This window comes from Spermophilus citellus (genome assembly GCF_964194105.1).
Source record: "Spermophilus citellus genome assembly, chromosome: 2".
Classification (NCBI taxonomy): Eukaryota; Metazoa; Chordata; class Mammalia; order Rodentia; family Sciuridae; genus Spermophilus; species Spermophilus citellus.
Window position 1 is genome coordinate 205642165 of NC_138183.1, and position 20390 is coordinate 205662554.

The 20390-nt window shown below is 32.0% G+C and overlaps 1 protein-coding gene across 5 annotated transcripts in view; it reads left to right on the plus strand.

Annotated features, from left to right (window-relative positions):
• Positions 1-20390, plus strand: part of USP47 (ubiquitin specific peptidase 47) — a 110715-nt gene that overhangs the window by 40646 nt on the left and 49679 nt on the right. For all 5 annotated transcript variants that reach the window (XM_081262985.1, XM_081262989.1, XM_081262988.1 and 2 more), the window contains 6 exons: positions 1499-1612; positions 3149-3287; positions 7557-7653; positions 12131-12276; positions 12963-13042; positions 15889-16038. In XM_081262985.1, coding sequence (XP_081119111.1) covers positions 1499-1612; positions 3149-3287; positions 7557-7653; positions 12131-12276; positions 12963-13042; positions 15889-16038 — 726 coding nt within the window. The remainder of the gene's footprint in view (positions 1-1498; positions 1613-3148; positions 3288-7556; positions 7654-12130; positions 12277-12962; positions 13043-15888; positions 16039-20390) is intronic.

Consider the following 20390-nt stretch of genomic DNA (forward strand, 5'->3'; position numbering starts at 1 on the left):
TTTTTGATATTGCATCGAGTTTAGAGGAAGAATATTTCTAGACACACACATGTAGGTCACCATTTGATTCGATCCTATATTCATTTTTACTATGAAAATAAATAATTGTAATTACTAAAAAAGAAAAAAAAAATCCTAGAACCCTTGATAGACATCTTTCCTTGGGCCATTTTGATAAGGGAACTAATCCCATTCATGAGGGCTTCACCTTCAAGACCTAAAGGCCCCAACTCTTAATATATTTAGAAATTAAGTTTCTACAAATGAGCTTTGGAAAGATAAGCATTCATATCATAGCAAAAACTGATCAGTTTTGCATGGGAGAGTTGTGAAACAGACTTTTGAATTGGATCTCCTTTGCATTATAGAATTGTATTCTAAATAGTCTTTTTGGTTTCTGTCTCTCAGTTTGATTTTTACCCTGCATATTAGAGGGTAAGACCTGCAGTTATCTTAAATCATAACACTAATGTTAACTTTTTAGTTTAAAAGCCTTCAGCCATTGCTCACTGCCTACTGTTTAAAAATCAGATTCCTTGAGTTTAAGACAAGCTGGATTGGTCCTTTAAATCTTTGGTAACTCCCAGATATTAAACTAACTTTTTAACACAAATTTCCATATATTTTCATTCTCGTTTTTGCTTATATTACCCTTTCATATCCTGTGCCGTTGTTCTGTTTTCTGGGAAACTGCCTCTTAACAGCAAATGAAATTGTATATATATGCATATCCCCATGGTATTTGGAGGGCATAATTTTAATTGGTTCCTCAGAAGAGTCAAAACTGTTTGATGTTTCTGATTCATCTTTTCTTTTTTCTTTTTCTTTTTCTGCAATACTGGGGATTGAACCTAGGGTCTTGCACATGCTAGGCAAGTTCTTTACCACTGAGCTATATCTCTAGCCCCACACCCCCACCCGTTTTCTTTCCCATTTTATTTTGAGACCAGGTCTTGCTAACTCACTCAGGCTGGCCTTGAACTTGGAATCTTCCCGTCTTAAGGGCTCTTTCTGAAGATTATATTGCATTGGTTACATTTTAATTATTTTGATTGGGTTTTTAAGTGTGTTGCTTATCTGGGAATTCTCACTACTTTTCCATCAAAACATTTATAGTTACATAAAATTATCTTAATTTTCATCAAAATGATATAGCATACATTTTAAAGAACATGGAAATAGAATGTAGATTTTTTTTGTGTGTGTGTGTGTGTGGTACTTAGCATTTTTTCTTACTTTACCTTTTCTGTCTTCAGTTTTTTAGATGTTGGGGAATGTGAGCCTTTGGGATAGCTACCAGTGTATGTACTGTCACTGGGCTTAGCCATCCCAGTTTATGAGTGGATGAGTTAATTCCAAGACTACATGAACAGAAATTTGACAGAATCATTACTGAAAAAATACTGTTTAAATGTATATATCTGTGCATTTGTATATTTTTCTTATTGTTATAAGTAATGTTTCTCATAATCTGAGATACTGTGTTTTATGCCTGTAGGCTCCACTGGATCATGCCAGTGACAAGTCTCTTCTTGATGCTAATTTTGAGCCAGGAAAGAAGAACTTTCTGCATTTGACAGATAAAGATGGTGAACAACCTCAAATACTGCTGGTGAGCTTCTTATAAAACCCATATTCATAGTTTTTTTTTGTCACTGTCACCCCCTATTTTGGAATGCAATTTTCCAAAGGAAGGAGGAAAGATGTTTTATAATTTGTATTAAAAATTATTATTTTATATTGGTTTGCTCTAAGCTCTAAATATCCATGGCACCATTATTTGTATGAACAGTCTGTTGCCATATTCAGGTAAACATGGGTTGTTGTCTTCAACACCACTGCCACACCAGAGATGGGAGTAGGTCTAAAATAAGTTAAAATGAATGCTACAAAGATTTCCTGCATTTCAGTGGCCTTTCCTTTGGTTAAGCATTCACTTGGTTTTTATGAATCATTGTCAGTGTTTGTCATTTTTTGTGTGTGTGTGTGTGTATGTGTGTGTGTGTGTGGCTGATTCTTGCAATCCCATTGCATTCTTTGTAATATATAAGTTTGATGCTTTGTTTCTATATATTCTTTTAGTGTTTACCCCAATTTACATTTATTTTAATAAGCTTTCCTGCCTTGTCCTGTAGTGTTTATTCTAATAACTCCCACTTTGAGATGTATTTTCTCAGAGTTCTGATATTTGAAGGCATTGGGGGAAACTAAAAACTATGGAAAGTAAATCTTGTTGGATAGTTACATGTATGTGGGATAAGAATATGTTATAGAGGATGTGAGTTTAAAAACAATTTAGAAAGTCTCGTCTGATTTAACTTACTCTTTCACATATCAGGAAAGCAAGGCTCAGAATTTATGGATTAAGAGCTTTTTGTTTTCAGTACAGCTTTGCTCAGGAAAAATTGTTCTATTGGATGCTTTTCATTTAGAATTCTCTTTGGAATAAAAACTTATTTTTGGATGACAGATAGTAATTAAATAGAGTGCATCCATACTGAAAGCTGTTCCTTAATCTCATCATTTATTTTCATGGCATCATGAAATTTTGATTAGTATGAGTGATACCGAAGTCTAAATTAGCTATTAATTTAGAGATTTCTAGATTCACAATTTGAGGATTCATATTTTAAAATGTAGAATTATTCTTCAATTCTGTCTTAATTTCTTTGCTGTTTTTATTCATTAATCCTTTTCAACATCTTCCATGTTAATAGACAGTTTGTTGTTAGAAGACGTGGGGTTATTCCAGCTCATCCAACAATTACTAAGCATCCCCTGCTTGTGAGGCCTAACTGGTAATGATTATGTAAAAATGAATGGTAGACTCTGTCATCAAGGAGTTCACAGTGGCATCAAAAATTTATTTTCTTGTGTAAACAGAACATTTGAACAAGAACTTTAAAAAACTTAGAAAGTAAGCACTATTTGGAAAGGAACATGAACACCTTTCCAAAGGGTTTTATTTCAAACATCTTCTAAACATTATTGGAAATGGTGAGTGTGTACACTTCTTTGAATGTCTTAATTGGAACAGTAATAGTAATGTTGCATCTTTTTTTTAATTGCCTCAGCAATTAGTATGTCTTTTTTTTTAATGTTTCAGTACATTTATTATTCACTAAATATTGCTTATGCTGCCTTTTAGGAGGATTCCAATAACATGGACGACAACGTTCATGACAGGTTTATAGGTCCACTTCCAAGAGAAGGTTCTGTTGGTTCCACCAGTGATTATGTCAGTCAAAGCTACTCCTATTCATCTATTTTGAATAAATCAGAAACTGGTAAGATTTATTGTTGTTATAGTTTCATAAAATCGTTGGACATTAGACTTTGAGTAGTCTTTGTAATTTCAAGCCTAATCTTCTCATTTTATGGGCAAGCAAAGTTTGAACAAGAATATGGTTTTTCTTTTTCCTCAACTCAGTAATGTGGACAGCATGTTTTTACTATATTGTTACACCTCTATTTAGTAATAACTTAAAAGATATTTGATTTTGTATTTTGAAATTCTTTTTATAATTTTCTGTTTTGTCTCTAATCTTAAGTTTTTAAAGTTGACTTTATCTGTAATTGGAAGTCTTTATTATCTTCTTTTAGATTAGAATAGACTCAGGAGTATACTTTCATTTTGAAGCAGATGGGCCATGTTTATTTTACTGGGTCTGTTGTATCTTGTAGTTAAATCATGTTTGAAATGATTCACATCATTTAAAACTTTCTGTTAGCTTTGTTTCTAAACATGCTTTAACCAAATTTCTGAATTTTTTCAAATTACAGAGCTAGTTAAAATGCCTTATTTATATAAAAGTTTTATTCATTTTATATATTTGAGGTTGGTTAATTGCATAGTGAATGTAATCTAGATACTTTAACATATTTCATCTTTCAATGAACATTTTCAATAGGTAGTATTTTCATATTAAAAAAAAACAGAAATTGGGGTTCAGAGAAGCCTTTGCACAGCTAGTTAATGGCATTTCATTCTAGATATGGCTTCAGAACCTTTACTCGTAAAGAACTCTAAAATTGATGATTTAAAATACTGTATTAGTAAATACTTACTATGAAAAATACTATAGAATTACTTTGCAGTTTTTGTTTTAATGTGATCTATAAACTTTCATTTACTGTATTGTATAATTAACATAATTTCTTCATAACTCAACATTTTGTAGGCTTAATAGCTTGCTTTTCCTGGAAGTATAATAAAAGCCTTTGATGTTTGGTATTTGGGGTAATTTGTATCAGTTGCATGTTTCATCATATACCACCAAGAATAAGGGAATGCAAAATTATCTTCCATTTTAGATAATAAGAGATAATAAAATTGTTTTACATTATGCTATCTACATTCTCAGATTTTTATTTCTTCAAAAATCATTTTACGGGATACTTGTTAGAAATGTAGGTTTCAAGCTATTACTTCCCAAAAGTCTGATGTGACAGCTCAGAAATAGACAGGAAGAAATTTTATTTTGTTTTAAATAAGTACCCTAGATTATTCTGAGATAGTAGGAATGCTTTGATAAAGTTGCAGGTTTAACAAATTAGTATTTTGAAATATTTATTGTGTATTTTGACAACTGATTGTGTCCTTTATATGAGAAGTATTTATAGAACACTGTTGTACCAGGTTTAACTTCCTGTGGCTCTCTCATGGCCTATAAATTCCTTTAAGATTAAGGTGTATTTTTAAAAAGTGTTTCTTGTACAAACGTAATGCATGCTATTGTCATGCTGTAAAATGAAAAAAGTAAAAATCACTGACAGCACCACTAGCAGCAACCACTTTTAGTGATCTTGCTTATTTTTACATAGCCTCCATATGTATACTTTTCAAGAAAATGGGAATCATGTTGAGCAGATTTTTAATGTAATTTTTTTTACTTTTCAAATAGCATTTTTCAATGCTATTAAATATTATTTTAATATAGTGTTTAATAGGCTAAAAGTAGTATTTATTTCATCTATTGCTTATGGAATAAGAATTCTTATATCTAAGTTTTAATTTTCATCTCTGATTACTTCCATAGAAAATATTATTAAGCAATTGAATGAAGTTGAAATTTATTAAAATTTTTAATAAACTTTTGATATAAGTTGCCATGTAATCGTAGTCTTCATCCTCACATACCTTTACTTTTCCTCACATACCTCTATTTCATTCCCTTTCCCTATTTGTACATTTCCTCTGGGTGCTGCCTTTCTGAATTAAAATAGTCTATAAGTATCCAAAGGGGTTGTTGTTCAAAAGTTATTTTGTTAGTCACTATTGAATTTGGATTTCCCTGAAGAAATTATTATAAACCTTGGCACCATTTATGAAATGTTTACATCATGATTTCAGCTCAGGGCTCTAGGAACACATTTCTCAAAATTGCAAGGGGGTTGAGAACTTAATGTATATGTCCCTGTCCTCTTTGCTTGTCACCCCCTTCTGGTAGCCAACCACTGTTGATAGGAGACTGTGGGAATGTAAATTTGGGGGCTAAGTTTGATGTGGATTCACAAGTGATTAGAAACTTGTAAGTCTGAGTGTCTTTGGTCAGTTTCTTTGATAAGTCTCTAATTCACACATGATTAGAATCTTTAAGTTCATGATACATATCTTAACAGTTTTCTTTTTCCTACTCTAGAAGCTAACCTTGTTTGCTTTCTCCTTCCTTAGTTGGTTCTGTATAGAATTTCTTTCTACGTGTACCTTCTACAGGATGGCATACGTTCTCACATTCTTCCTTCTTACTAGCTTATAGTAAAAATATTGATTTACGGTTATTTCAGCTATAGAAACCACTTGATGATAGTGGTCACTTTAAGTTTGATTTAGACAATACATAATGACAAGATTCATTAAAATTCTTTGGTATTTTTATTAGTGTCACTAAAATTTCAAACTTTGAGGAAATAGTTCAATTATGAGACATACTTTTCCTTTTGTTTAAATGTGGTGCTAAGACAAGTACAAAGGACCTTTCTGTGTGGTTTTTATTGCTCATGGCAAAATTTAATTGATGGTACTACCTTCTGTCAGTCTCCCCTCCTCCCTTTTACCATGTTGTTTTAAGCACATGAAAGGGAAACCAGGTCACAAATTAGTGGTGCATGTTTGGTCTTTAGGTACACAAGGGATTGAATTATTCATTTACCTTTTAAGGCTCCCAGTAATTTGGCCATCCCTTACTGTTGAGGAACTGGAAGGAGATGGAGAAGGGAGATCCCAGGCAGGCTCAGCTGAGGAGGAGGAACAACCCAGTTTCCAGGCCAGATCACTGTTTATGGAGAAGAGTCTGTTTATATGAACTAAGAATGAAATAATGCTTTTCATTATTAACAAATAAGCCAAATATCTTACAAATTTATGTTACTTGTAAGTCATGCTGCTCCCTCATGTGCATCTGCTGCTGTGTTTGGCAGTAGTAGAGAAAGAAAAAAATCAGATTTGACCCCTGCTCTTGTAGTCTGATGGGGGAAGACATAAATAAAAAATTACAGAACAGTACAATAAAGATTCTAATATGGAATAAAGACAGAGTTCTATGAGAACAACTTAGTTGGGGTGGTCTGGAATTGAAGCAGTTTATAATTATGTAATAGCATAGGGCAAAATACATGAACTCTTGTACTCAATTCTTAAAGACGAAAGGCATAAGAAATCAAAGCTTGAATCTTAGCAAAAGGTAGATAGCTTTTTGGTAAAATAGAGTTCTACAAATGCATCTGGTAAGGATCTGAATCACTCTGCATAGGATAGCATGCTTATTGATACAATTTCATACTTTATGAGCTTGTTAAAATAGAGAAAGTCACTCTGCATTAAGAGTCTCAGCTTAGGGCTGGGGATGTGGCTCAAGCAGTAGTGCGCTCGCCTGGCATGTGTACGGCCCGGGTTCGATCCTCAGCACCACACACAAAGATGTTGTGTCTGCCAAAAACTAAAAAATAAATATTAAAAAAAATTCTCTCTCCCCTCTCTCCCTCCCTCCCTCTCCCTCCCTCCCTCTCCCCCCCCCATCTCTCTCTCTTTAAAAAAAAAAAGAGTCTCAGCTTTTGTGGGTTAGCATGTAATGCATGTATGTGGTCGTTGTAGAAATTGGTTTATACGGCTGATAACAAGAATAATTGATTCAGTACAGTCTTCCTGTGTTGGGAGTGTATATTTAAAGTGAATGTGTTTATACTTTTCCATTTTAATCTACAGTTTTTAGGTTTGGGGAATATTATTTCTATGCCAATATACCATGCTATGTTAAAATTTTATTGAATGCCATGTAATATCCATATATATATATATATATATCTTTGGACATATCTATAAAAAGAGTGCCTGACTTCTAAGAAACAAGGTTTACATAGCTCACATATTAGAAAAGGGATCTTTATTAGGTGCTACTGGAAAAAATGGAGATAATTTCTAATTTAGTAACCCTAAACTATGAATTTTTATTATGTTGTAAATTCATATTGTTTTCTCTTGTTATTTTTAGTCTAAATGCTAATTTATATATACATATATATATATATGTATTTATGTTTGTGTTTTCTTTTCAAAGGATATGTGGGATTAGTAAACCAGGCAATGACATGCTATTTGAATAGCCTTTTGCAAACACTTTTTATGACTCCTGAATTTAGGAATGCATTATATAAGTGAGTATTTAAAACTATTTTGTAAGTAAACTTGATATAAGAAGGAATACACGGTTTTTAACTAATTTTAACTAATTTCTTGTATTTATTTGTAAAGTTTGGAGCACTTCTCCTTTTTCAAAATAATTTTTTGTTTGTTCTTTTTAGTTATACATGACAGTAGAATGTATTTTGACCTGTTATACATACATGGAGTATAACTTCCCATTCTTGTGATTGTACATGATGTATAGTTATACTGGTCATGTATTCATATATGAACATAGGAAAGTTATAGCTGAATCATTCTACTATCTTTCCCATTCCCATCCCTCCTCCCTTCTCTTCATTCCCCTTTGTCTAATCCAATGAACTTGTATTCTTCCCTCCCCATCCTCTTGTTGTATGTTAGTATCCGAATATCAGAGAGAACATTTGGCTTTTCGTTTTTTGGGGAATGGCTTATTTTAGTTAGCATGAGTGGAACATTTCTTACTTTTTAAGTTGCAGCTTCTTGAATATTATAAAGGGAAAAGGATCTTGTGAAAGACTGACCTGTGAAATGTTTGGGGAGAAAGAATCAGAAATGTACAGGCAACAAAAGGATAAAATTTAGGGTAGTAGGATATTTAGGTAAAATTTAGGCATCTTCTGGTAGCTGTAACATTTTTATGAAGAAGTAAATAGGTTAATTGGCTTTTGAAAGAATTTGAATATATAATGCATACACTTATTTTTTTTTTTTACCTTTCAATTTAAGAATTCAAGGATTAGTTTTAATTTGTAGGCTTTGTTTCTAATTAAAATAAAACACGACGTTCTTTTCATGTGTGCCTGAGCACTGCAGTTGAATCCAGCACCCATTGCATGCTAGGCCAGGACTCTACCACTGAGCTACATCCCCCATTTTTTCCCAACTCTTTTCTTTTTTTTTTTAAAAGAACTCATTTATTCTGGATAACGTTTCTTTCTTTTTAAGAAATATCTTTATTTTGTTTATTTATTTTCATGTGGTTCTGAGGATCTAACATGTGCGAGGCAAGTGCTCTGCCACTGAGACACAACCCCACCCCTATTTTTTAAATCTTATTGTAAATAAGGGTCTCTCAGTGTTTCTAAAAGACTACATCAGATTAAATAATATCCTACTGTAATACATTTAATATACCTTTGCTTTGTATATTTTCTTCAAGATATATATATAACTTATTTTTTAAAGTATGAATAAATGAACTTTTCCTTTTTTACTTTTGAGAAACATCTTTGAAATTATGGAAATTTGTAGTTGAATTACTTTTAAAACTTTTATTACTATTGGCTGTATTGCTTAAACATTATATTACCAGTAATCTTGTCACTTTAATTTACTTGTAAAATTTTGACATGTACGTGTTGCCCAGTAATATTTATTCATGGGGCACTTGGCAGAGAAGGAGTTCAAAAATATAATCTTTATTTTTGAGTAATTTACAGATCTTCCCACAATAGCAATATTTGTATTTGTGAAACAGTTTAAAGTTTAAACATTTAAGGACAGCTAAAGGCCATGAGAATTTAGAGGGAAGAGAGATTAATGAAACTTGATGTGGCTTAATGTAGAACTTGAGGTTGAAACTAGCTATGGTTTGGCCAGATTGAGAAGAAAGAGGACATTGCAGACAGGAAGATTTTCAAAAGTGAGTAATAAGTTAATAATAAATGTTATATCAGGACTATCCTGAGTACTTTATTATATTATTTACAGACTTAGTTGTCATAATTAACTATGAATTATGTGCTGTTTTTACCCCATTTTACAAAGAAAGTAACTGAAGGCACAGAAAGGTTAAGTACTTTGCCCTGGGGAATCCCAGAAGCTTGTTTAACTGTGAGTTCTAATACCCTTAAAATGGTCTGTGAAATTTTAGCACTGTGGAGAAAAATAGGAGCACAGCCAGGGCTGTTTATTCAGCAAACATAGTTATGTGCAAAGTATTCTATTAGGCATAGAGATGACAGTGTTGAATAAGACAAAGTCCCTCCTTTGGAGCTGTCTTTGGTAAATCTGTGTAAATAATAAATAGCTCATTTTACACTGTCTTGTATGCATGAAGATATATAAAGCAAGAGTAATTTGGAGAGTATAACTGTCAGGAGGTCACAGGGGTTGGAGTTGGGTCACAACTTTGAGTAGGAAATTAAGAAGGGAAATACCATGTAACTATCCTTCACAGGAGATGGCCCTGTAAAGATCCTGGGAAGAGCATTCAAGGCATAAGAGCTGCAAGTGCAGAGAGGCCTTGTAGGAACCAAAGTAATCTATTATGAATGGAGCCTAATAGTGGGTGTGGGGGGTGTTGGAACATGAGCATAAAGTCAAAGAGAAAGGCTACATGCATTGGAGGTAGAAAAGAGTGAAGTATAGCAAGTGGCAGAACTATTCCTTAGAGCAATGATGTTGTTTCATAATGTAGAACTGAGGACCTTGCTGAATTACATAGAGTAGGGCTAGTATGAAGGGATAGTTTTGTTTGTTTTCTCTTGTTCTGTATTGGCCAACAGAGACCCTTCAGTTTTGATTTAGAGGCTTGTGATGTGTTAGATACATCATTATAGGAAAATTTACATGGTGCATTGTGAAAGATTGATTTGAAAGAGAGATCTGCCATTTAACCAGGCATAGATGCATCAGAGTCAGGATGATGATGGTCACAGTGGTTACATTATGATCAGTGAAAACAGATATGACTTAGTAATAAACTCTAATTAGTAGTAAGGGAAAGGGAAGAATCAAATGTGGCACCAAATATTCTAACTTTAGATAACCAGAAGTAATAGCTAGTAATGGCAAGATTTAAAACTTTTTAAGGTATTTGTACAGAAATAAAAGGACAGATAAGAATTCAGTTTTATATTACAGTAATTCCTTTTCTCTAGTGAATTTTCCTTACAAGAAATTTAACCATTCTCTGTAATTTCAGTGATCCCTTAGAGCTAGTGAGAGAATTTTAGATTCCACAGTGTCAATTCTAAATACTTTCCATTGAGGATAACCAGAAGGAAAGGGAGGTGGGGATTAAATATAGAAGGGGGAGGGTTAAAGCAGATGTGATATGGGGTAGAGGTGTTTGCAGGAAGCCTTGAGAAGAAAAAGTGAGACACACTTCATTGTTATCTGTGAGACAAGGGGCAAGATCACAGCTAATTTTTTAACTCCTAAAGTAAGAAAAATGTTGAACACTTTTATTAAGAGGACCGTGTTTTTTCAAAATTGAAAAAGTTTGTAAACTGTATCCAAGAAAAATTAATGCTCAAGCACTCTTTTGAAACTAGAAAGCAAGAGAGTGGAAAGTACAAAAATAATTTATTGCTAATTTAAGATCTACAATATCATTAATATTGTTCTTAATACTTTGCTTTCATTGTCTTATTGAATATAGAATCATCTTGAGAACTTTCGTGAGTATAGTAATCAACTTTAGTCCCCCAATCTTATTTCTGTCATGAGATCTTAAGTTCTTTGGTTGTAGTTCACTTGCTATTGAGACAATCCCTGTCCAGGAATGAATGACCATTTATAAATTTGTGAGCGTAAAAATCTTACCTGAGGGCTGGGGTTGTGGCTCGGCGGTAGAGAGCCCACTTAGCATGTGCAAGGCCCTGAGTTCAGTCCTCAGCACCACATAAAAATAAATAAATAAAATAAAGGTGTTGTGTCCAACTACAACTGGAAAATAGATTTAAATTTTTTAAAAAAATCTTACCTGGATTATTTTATTTATTTATACAGTATTCCCTTTTTAAAAAATTTAATTTGGAAATTATCAAACATTCAAAAATAGGGAAATAGTAGAGTGAATCTCTGTACCCATTACCCAGCTTTGAATATTATCAATTTGTGAGTAATTTTTTAATTTATAACCCTCTACAATGATTACTTGGAAGGCCCATCCCTATTGTATCTTCTGCAAATTATATCACAGTTCAGTGAACATTTCCCTGATTGCCTTCATTTTTTTTTAACAACTTGTTAAAATCTGGATCCAAACAAGATTCGTACATTGCAATTGATTGATTAGATTCCTAATCTGTTTAATCTTTTAAAAATCCCCTTCCATCTTCCAAATTTATGTATTGAAAACTGATGTTTTTTGACCTATGATTTTTCCACAGTTTGGGCTTTGATGATTGTATACTTTCAAGTCATTTAATATCATTCTGCATTTTTTGTAAATTAATAACTAGGACAAGAGTTTAGTTCAAGTTTGACAGTTAACTGTTATGTGAGTTTTGCCTCTCATTCTTAAGCTGTTGCCAACTCATGATTTTTCTTGTTAATGTCTAAAGTTCTAAATTTATAAATTAGAGAAAGACTAATGTTTCATTAAATATTATTACTTTCAGATTATATTCAAACTGTATCTCTTCTAGAATTAAGATCTTATATAACTGTGATTTTGATATTATGCTTTCAAAAAAATTATTTTATAAATAATTTTCAAATATTTTATTTTAATAGATGGGAATTTGAAGAATCTGAAGAAGATCCAGTGACAAGTATCCCATACCAACTTCAAAGGCTTTTTGTTTTGTTACAAACAAGCAAAAAAAGAGCAATTGAAACCACAGATGTTACAAGGAGCTTTGGATGGGATAGTAGTGAGGGTACTTATTCTCTTGTAATATAATGAGTATTTCTAATATTCAGAGGAATTCTGGAGGACAAAAATGTTACACATATATATAATAACAACTTGATTTTCTTTACTTTAAGCCTTCTCATTTTTGCTGGGATTTTAAAGCAACTTGTTTTTAAATATTTAAGCTCTGAGGGGTAAATTTTTGGTCAATCAAATTCTCTTATAAGTTTACACCCTATCTTTGACAACTTAAACTAGAAATTTTGAAGATTTTTGCTGTAGAGTTTTTCCTAATACATTTCTTAGCTCTGCAATAAAAAATAACAAATATTATAGCACCAGAAAGTTTATACTATTTAATGAAATACTGAGATCTCTTGATTCTTTTCTTTGTGATTGTCTTCTCATGACTATAATGTGTATTTTTGTGTTGTTGTAAAATTTAATATTTTTTAAAGTAGACATTTCTATATTTCAGCCTATTGGTTTTTTTGTTTTTTTAAAAAAATATATTTTTATTTGTCGATGGACCTTTATTTTATTTATTTATATGTGGTGCTGAGAATCGAACCCAGCGCCTCGCACTAGCTAGGCAAGCACTCTGTCACTGAGCCACAACCCCAGCTCTGGCCTATTTGTTTTTAAAGAACAAATTAATTGTTCATTATACTGTTTATTGCTATTTTTAATTAATTTTTTTTCCTTAAATAGCTTGGCAGCAGCATGACGTACAAGAACTATGCCGAGTCATGTTTGATGCTTTGGAACAGAAATGGAAGCAGACAGAACAGGTAATTCCTCTCTCTGAAATTGAGGGGCCTTTTTCTAATCAATAATGTTTAAAGTAATTTTTATTCCATTGGAATGTTTTAAAACTTGGGCAGTTAGTTCAGTGGTTGAGCACTGAATGTGGAATTGAAATTACTAGTTTCTCTTTTGGCTATCAACTGAGTCATAAACATCTTCAATAAACCATCCTAGACCTCACTGACTTCATTTTAAAATAATAAAATTGGACTGTATGATCAAGAAGGTCTCCTTTAACTCTAAATCATATAATTTATATATATATATATATATACACACACACATATATACACATATATACTTTACATGTATGTACACATATATATTTTGGAAGAGTGATTTTGAACCATATTTCCAGATATTTACTAAGTAAATTATGTCTTATAATCTCTAACATTCTAAAATATATTCATTCAGCATTTCCTTCATTTTAACCAATGAAGTGTAGACATACACTTTTTTAATATTTATTTTTTAGTTGTAGTTGGACATAATACGTTTGTTTATTTATTTTTATGTGTTGCTGAGGATCGAACCCATGGCCTCGCAGTTGCTAGGCGAATGCTCTGCTGCTGAGCCACAACCCCAGCCTTAGACATGCTTTTGACATTTAGGATCCTTATTGATCTGACCCTAATCTTATCCAGTGGAAGGAGAAGTGGGTTAGGAGTGGGAAGAACATATGAGACATATCATTGGAATAAGGACTGAGTCTGAGTTAAATGGGAGTCAGTATCTGGAAGTATTTTATTATAATAAAAAAGTATTACAGGGATAAAAGTGACAGAGTGTATAAGGTAGCTTGGAGAGTCTGGTTTCTGATTAGAAGTCTTTCAAACACTAGATTATGATCCATTCATGAGTTAGGAAGTCAGTTTAGGGAATCTCTTCCAGGACTTTCAAAAATGGAACAGAATAGGAAAGTATAAGAGAGCATCACATAAGTAAATAAGGGTAAGTATTGTTTTATAAAACTTTGTTACAGTTCTGTGTGCAAGGTTGAGATATAAGCAGTTTCCTTATATAGTGATTTGGTATCCAGTGTGCGAAAAACAGTGGCTTGAACCTCTTTAAAACACCCTCCTAAGTGCAAAACGCATAATCACATGACTAGGACAAGTTAATGACGAAAGCTTCATTAAGTAAATAGTATTATGATAGACAGCAGTGGTGGATCCATTTTGTTGTTTTTGTTTGTTTTTTCTTTTGGGATATACATGACAGTAAAGTGTATTTTGACATATTATACTTACATGGAGTATAACTTATTCTAATTAGGATCCCATTCTTGTGTTTGTACAAGATGTGGAGTTTCACTGGTGGTGTATTCATAAATGAACATAGGAAAGTTATGTTTGATTCATTCTACTATCTTTCCTATTCCTGTCCCTCATCCTTTCCCTTCATTACCCTTTGTCTAATCCACTACTCTCATAGTCCCCCACTTGTGTATTAGCATCCATATATCAGAGAACATTTTGACCTTTGGTTTTTTGGAATTGACTTATTTCACTTAGAATGATAGTCTCCAGATTCATCCATTTACTAGCAAAAGTCAAAGTCATTCTTTTTTTTTTTTTAGTTGTAGATGGACACAATACCTTTATTTATTTATTTTTTGAGTGGTGCTGAGGATAAAACCCAGTGCCTCACACACGCCCAGCCATTGCCCTACCACTGAGCCACACAACTCCAGCCCTAAGTCATTCTCTTTTATGGCTGAGCTATAGTCTGTTGTGTATATATACATCACATTTTCTTTAGGATGTATTTGTTTTGAAGGCTTATAGGGCTAGACATTTTAAGAAATGTAAATTTATGAAAAAAATAAATTATATAATACTTTCTTTGATCTGTTCTTGCTTGAGATAATAAAAAGTATTTTAAGTTCATTTAGTGATTTAGTTTCTCTATATAGTCCTATGGGACTTTTTTAGTAACTTTATGTAAATGGTATTAGGGACTCTTTCTTCTTCATAGGTCTGAAGTTATCCTTCCTCCTTGTTACATCCCTCTCTGTGGGTCACCACTTCGATTAAGATCAACCGGGCATTTCTCCTGAGTTCCCAGGTTTTGGTAAAAAAATATCTAGAGGAAGACATTCATATGGAGGGTGCTTACTCAGGGAGTTGCCTGCCTATTTTGAGCCAGAAGAGCCTCAGTGGCTATGTTTGGGGACTAGATGAGAGATCTCCATTCTTTTAGGTGAGGATAGTGAGGGGGATAAATTTTAAATTTTTATAAAAATTTCTAGACATTTATATCATTAATGTATAATATTTCTCCTTTAAATTATTTTATGTTATTGAAAATTGAGAAGTTTTATTTGTATCAGAAACTAGAAAATATGAGTTTATAAATCAGAAGGTAATTATTGTGAGATTATTAATATGCATATGTGAAGCTATAAAACACTACTAGTGAATTTATCTACAATATTATTATTATGCCTAAAGTGGTAGTTTAGGATGTATTCTCATCCTAATGAAAAGAGAATATGATAATGCATTGGTAACTGATTTCATCAAAACCTAATTTAGTAGTTGGTTGTGTTAGTGCTATGGAGTATTGAAATAGTTAATTTTTGCAGTTGACTCTTAAATTAGTATTGATCTAATTTTATTGATTTTTAGGTGATTTTTGTCAAGCCTTGAATTTTCTCTATAAGATTTTGAATAAATCTTACATTAGAGCTTTTTAAAGACTTTACTATTAAAAATCAGTATCCTTTTGTAACTCATTCTAAAAGGCATGAATTGTGGTGTATTCATATATCCTAAAAATTACTTTTAAAAAATAGTTTTAAAACTGTAAATGTTCTTATTTTTAGGCTGATCTTATAAATGAACTATATCAAGGCAAGCTGAAGGACTACGTGAGATGTCTGGAATGTGGTTATGAGGGCTGGAGAATCGACACATATCTTGATATTCCATTGGTCATCCGACCTTACGGGTCCAGCCAAGCATTTGCTAGTGTGGTGTGTACCTTTCAGCTGTCTGCTTGTGTATCCTTACACAGAATACATAATAGCACAGTGGTATAATCTCTTATATGGTAAGTATCATCCTAGATACACCTTCTTGGGTTGTTAGTCATTCCTGCATTTAACATAGCAAGATCTAAAAGATATTTGATCCTTCAGTGAGTTCTAATAGTGCATGTATTAAGAGGGAAAGTAAATGCCCATGTACTGCCTCAGGGCTCAGTGTTTTATTCTTTCTGATAGGTAATTAGATGATTTACCTTTATCCTTTTTTAACCACTCAGCAATTTATAATGTTATTTTTGTAGCCCTTTTTTACATTAGAAAGTACTTTTTGGTGGGGCACTTTTTTTTAATATTTATTTTTTTACATGTAGTTGGACACAATATCTTTATTTTACTTACTTATTTTTATGTGGTGCTGAGGATTGAACCCAGGGCCTCTCATGTGCTAGGCACGAGCTCTACCGCTGAGCCACAACCCCAGCCCCAAGGGGGACTTGTTTTGATCTGTATATTTTAAATATTGGAAAAAATAACACCTTGTTTTTATGACAAATAACAAATTTTTTAAGAAACATCCACATTCTAAATATTTATTTTAAAAATATATTGTATAAGCCCAGACATTTGAAGAATCAGAACTATTTATACTCATCTAAATTATTATTGATTTTTAAATTTATTAGTATTATGATTATTTTTTATGGTACTGAAATTGAACCCAGGAGCAGTCTTCCACTAAGCTACATTCCTACCCTTTTTATTTTATATTTTGAGGTAGGGTCTTAGATTTCCCAGTCTGGTCTTCAATTTAAAACTCTCCTACCCCAGCCTCTTGAGCATCTGGGATTATAAGTATGCACCACCATGCCCAGCCACCTTAATTATTCTTAAACTATATAAGTATATAATTGTGGGATTATCTAAGGTTTTTCTCATTCCTCTTCTTGGCATCTATTTCTTAATTGTTTTGTCTTATTATATTTTATCTATGTGTATGTGTGCTTACTTAGACAAAAGGAGGGTGATGGAAGGAGTTGTTCTTCAGAAACCTTTATTTAAACTGTTATGTGAAGGGGAAACTTCTGGAGCTAAATGAAAAATATTTAAAAAGTAGTATTTCATCATATTGTCGTTTTGAGTTTTACTTAAACTGTTATCAAGCTAAAGGTAGCTCTTAGCTAAAATCAGTGTTTTAAAGATATAAAACACTGATTTTTAAAATAGTGCCACAAGGATGATTTAGTCCTCTGCCCTGTGTGATATTGATTCCTTCTCTCTCTCTCTCTCTCTCTTTTTTTTTTTTTTTTTTTTTTAATAGTACCGGGGATTGAACCCTGGATTGCTTAACCACTGAGCCACAACTCCAGCCTTTTAAAAATATTTTTTATTTACAGACAGGGTCTCACTAAGTTATTTAGGGCCTCACTAAGTTGCTGAAGCTGGCTTTGACTTTCAGGTTCTCTTGCCTGAGCCTCCCAAGTCACTGGGGTTACAGGAGTGTGCCACCAGACCAGGCCTGCTTCCCCCCCACCCCTCCTTTTATAATAGCTATTGGGAAATAATAAGAATTTTTAGAATCAGTCAATGGGAATTCAAAATCAGTATCTAAGTAAAAGATCTGTTCTTGATAGTGTGAGATAAGTCTCCTTATTGCCAAAACTTCTCACAGTCTGCTTCCTGAATACTTAAAACAAAAATTTTTGTTAAATGGTTAGTAGTGCCCTTTGTAAATTTCCATTCTAGTTTATTAAATTGGCCTTGATTTGGATAGCTAGTTTTGTTTTCCATTTTCATTTTGTCTTATTTATTATTTTTTTGAACTATATTTTGGCAGTTTGAAGTAGAAATGTACTAAAAAAACCACCAAAAAAATTATTAATGTTTGTCTTTTAATTACTGATTTTTTAACTAATTTTCAAGTATTGGCATTTCTCTGACAAAATATACTAGGGACGTATTTGGTAGTCAGTCCCCAGTGATGGCAACTATTTTTTTCTACCTTCTCTATTAAGGTATTTTTTTATGGAAGATTTTTTCAGTTTAATCTTTTATACATTAATTGAATATTGAGAAAGATAGGTTTTTTGGTGCTATTATGTTGGGATTTTATATTTGAGCATTCAGCAAATATAATTACTTAGTCATTATTTACCTGCTGATTTGCCTCCACTGTGTTGAGTGTATTATAGATACAGCAATTAAGTAATTTGGAGGATACTTTAGGAGAAGTGAACAGTATCAGAATTCTAAATGAAATTTGCCAAGGCAGTATCCTTCATGGGTGGTGGTGGTGGTGGTGGTTCAGTGGGAATTGAAAGTTACAGCTATGAAGCAGTATGTGAACAGGTTTATAACAAACATGCACTAATAGGACTTGCAGAAGGGAACTTAATACTTCTTAGACTTTGCTGCAATCTCTTGAGGGAAATTACAGCAGGTGAAACTACCCAAGATAGGGGTTCTAAGGAGGATACTACCTTCAGAGAAATTTAGTTAGAGGTAAGTGATTTCTCATTACTTTTGGATTTAAAACCTATAAGCTATATATACTTCTTCAATCACAAATATCATACAACATCTAAATTAATTTTATATCACTGTTTGCCATTGTGTATTTTGTAAATTCTGTGTTTTAAAAAGAATTTGATTTATAGATTGAAAAAACCTACTTAAAAGAGCCATTATAAAATTGCTAATTCAGGCTCTTAAATTTGACCTAAATTTTAATTGAATTCTTAAAACTTATTTTTCTACCTTTATTAGTGAATTCTAATATTTCTATCTTACCGGATATATACACACATTCACTAGTATATACATGCACATACAGTGTTGGTGATTATCATGCTCAGTTTATTTTATGTTCTGTTCAGTGAGCCACAATATTTTGGCTATGTGTATAAAGTCTAATTAACCTGGTATTTAATTTCAGACAATTAAATAGCTTACATTAAAAATTAAAGTGTTTATTTTTAACTTCAATCTGAAATATCTAATATCTGTAGTTATATATCTTCATGCTCAATGAATTAACTTGGATAATATTTAAGATTAAAATACAAATGAAATTAGCACTCAGCCAATTTATCATTTTAACATCTATAATCATTGTTTTAAATTTTCAGCATGAGATGATTTTATAATGAATGCTAGGAGTCTCTTACAATTTAAAAAAAGGTCATCGTGTTATTTTTTATTCAGTTTTTTTTAAATTATTAAAACTGATATTTATTAAATTTCTGATCTTCATTTTATGTAGCCAAGTAGGGAATACATATTTAAGGGCTTTTCTACCATTCTGTGTTTTTTCGATTGAGCTCTCTTCAGCACTAATTTCTAACAGGACTTAATAGATCTTCCTGGAAAGACTACTTTGATAAAATAAATTTGTAACACTGTAACTATAATCCTCTTTTGGAAGATCACACTCACATGTTATTTTAAATGCCCCAATGATCCCTGTAATAGAGAAATTTGTTCTTATATGTTTAACATAGCATTTTCTTTTTCTGAGGGACATCTGTCTCAGGGCACATTAGGATTCTGAGTAACACTTCGTAGAATCCTTGCATTAGGTGATTTAAGAAATATCTCCTTTGTTAACATTTATGTCCTTAGGATATTGAGGGGGGGAGCAAGAGTTCTAAAATATGTGTATAAAAATATAACTATATATATGTATATAAAATGTATGTGTATAAAATGTAACTATAGTCCTATTTTACATATCTTATTAATCCTAAAAAATTAGTAACAGCTAAAGTATTACTTGCATTAGTGCTTTAAGAAAATTATATTCTTAATGTTTTTTTAGGTAATTGGAACCTTTTGTGTAATCAAAGTAACTTTGAGTCTGCTTATTGCCAAGAATATTTGAGGATGTATTATAAGAAAATAATTCTAAATACATTCTAGTGACACATAGAAATTAGAAATGGAATTTTTGTTGGTTAATTAAAGAAGCATATTTTATAAATGATATAACCTCATATATTTGACATTATCCCAGGAAGTTCTTCTCCCTTTAACTGTAAAATTTTGGACACTGTCTTTTGTATGGTTATATTTTGTCATGTCACATATTTATTTAGTGTCTACTCTTAGCAGAACCTATTTTAGGCATTTTTTAAATGATGATATGTGTTCAAAAGTCTGAAACTGAGTTAAGCTTCATGTATTTCTATATAGTGTCCTTGGAGAGTTCAGATAATATAAAAAGATTTTTGTTTCTTAAGCAAACATTGCTTAAGGTTTGATTTTGTTATAGTTTGAATGGAAAATTGTTAAATTAGTATTTATGAAATCAAAAGCATTTTAAGTATTTAGTTTATAGAAGTTTA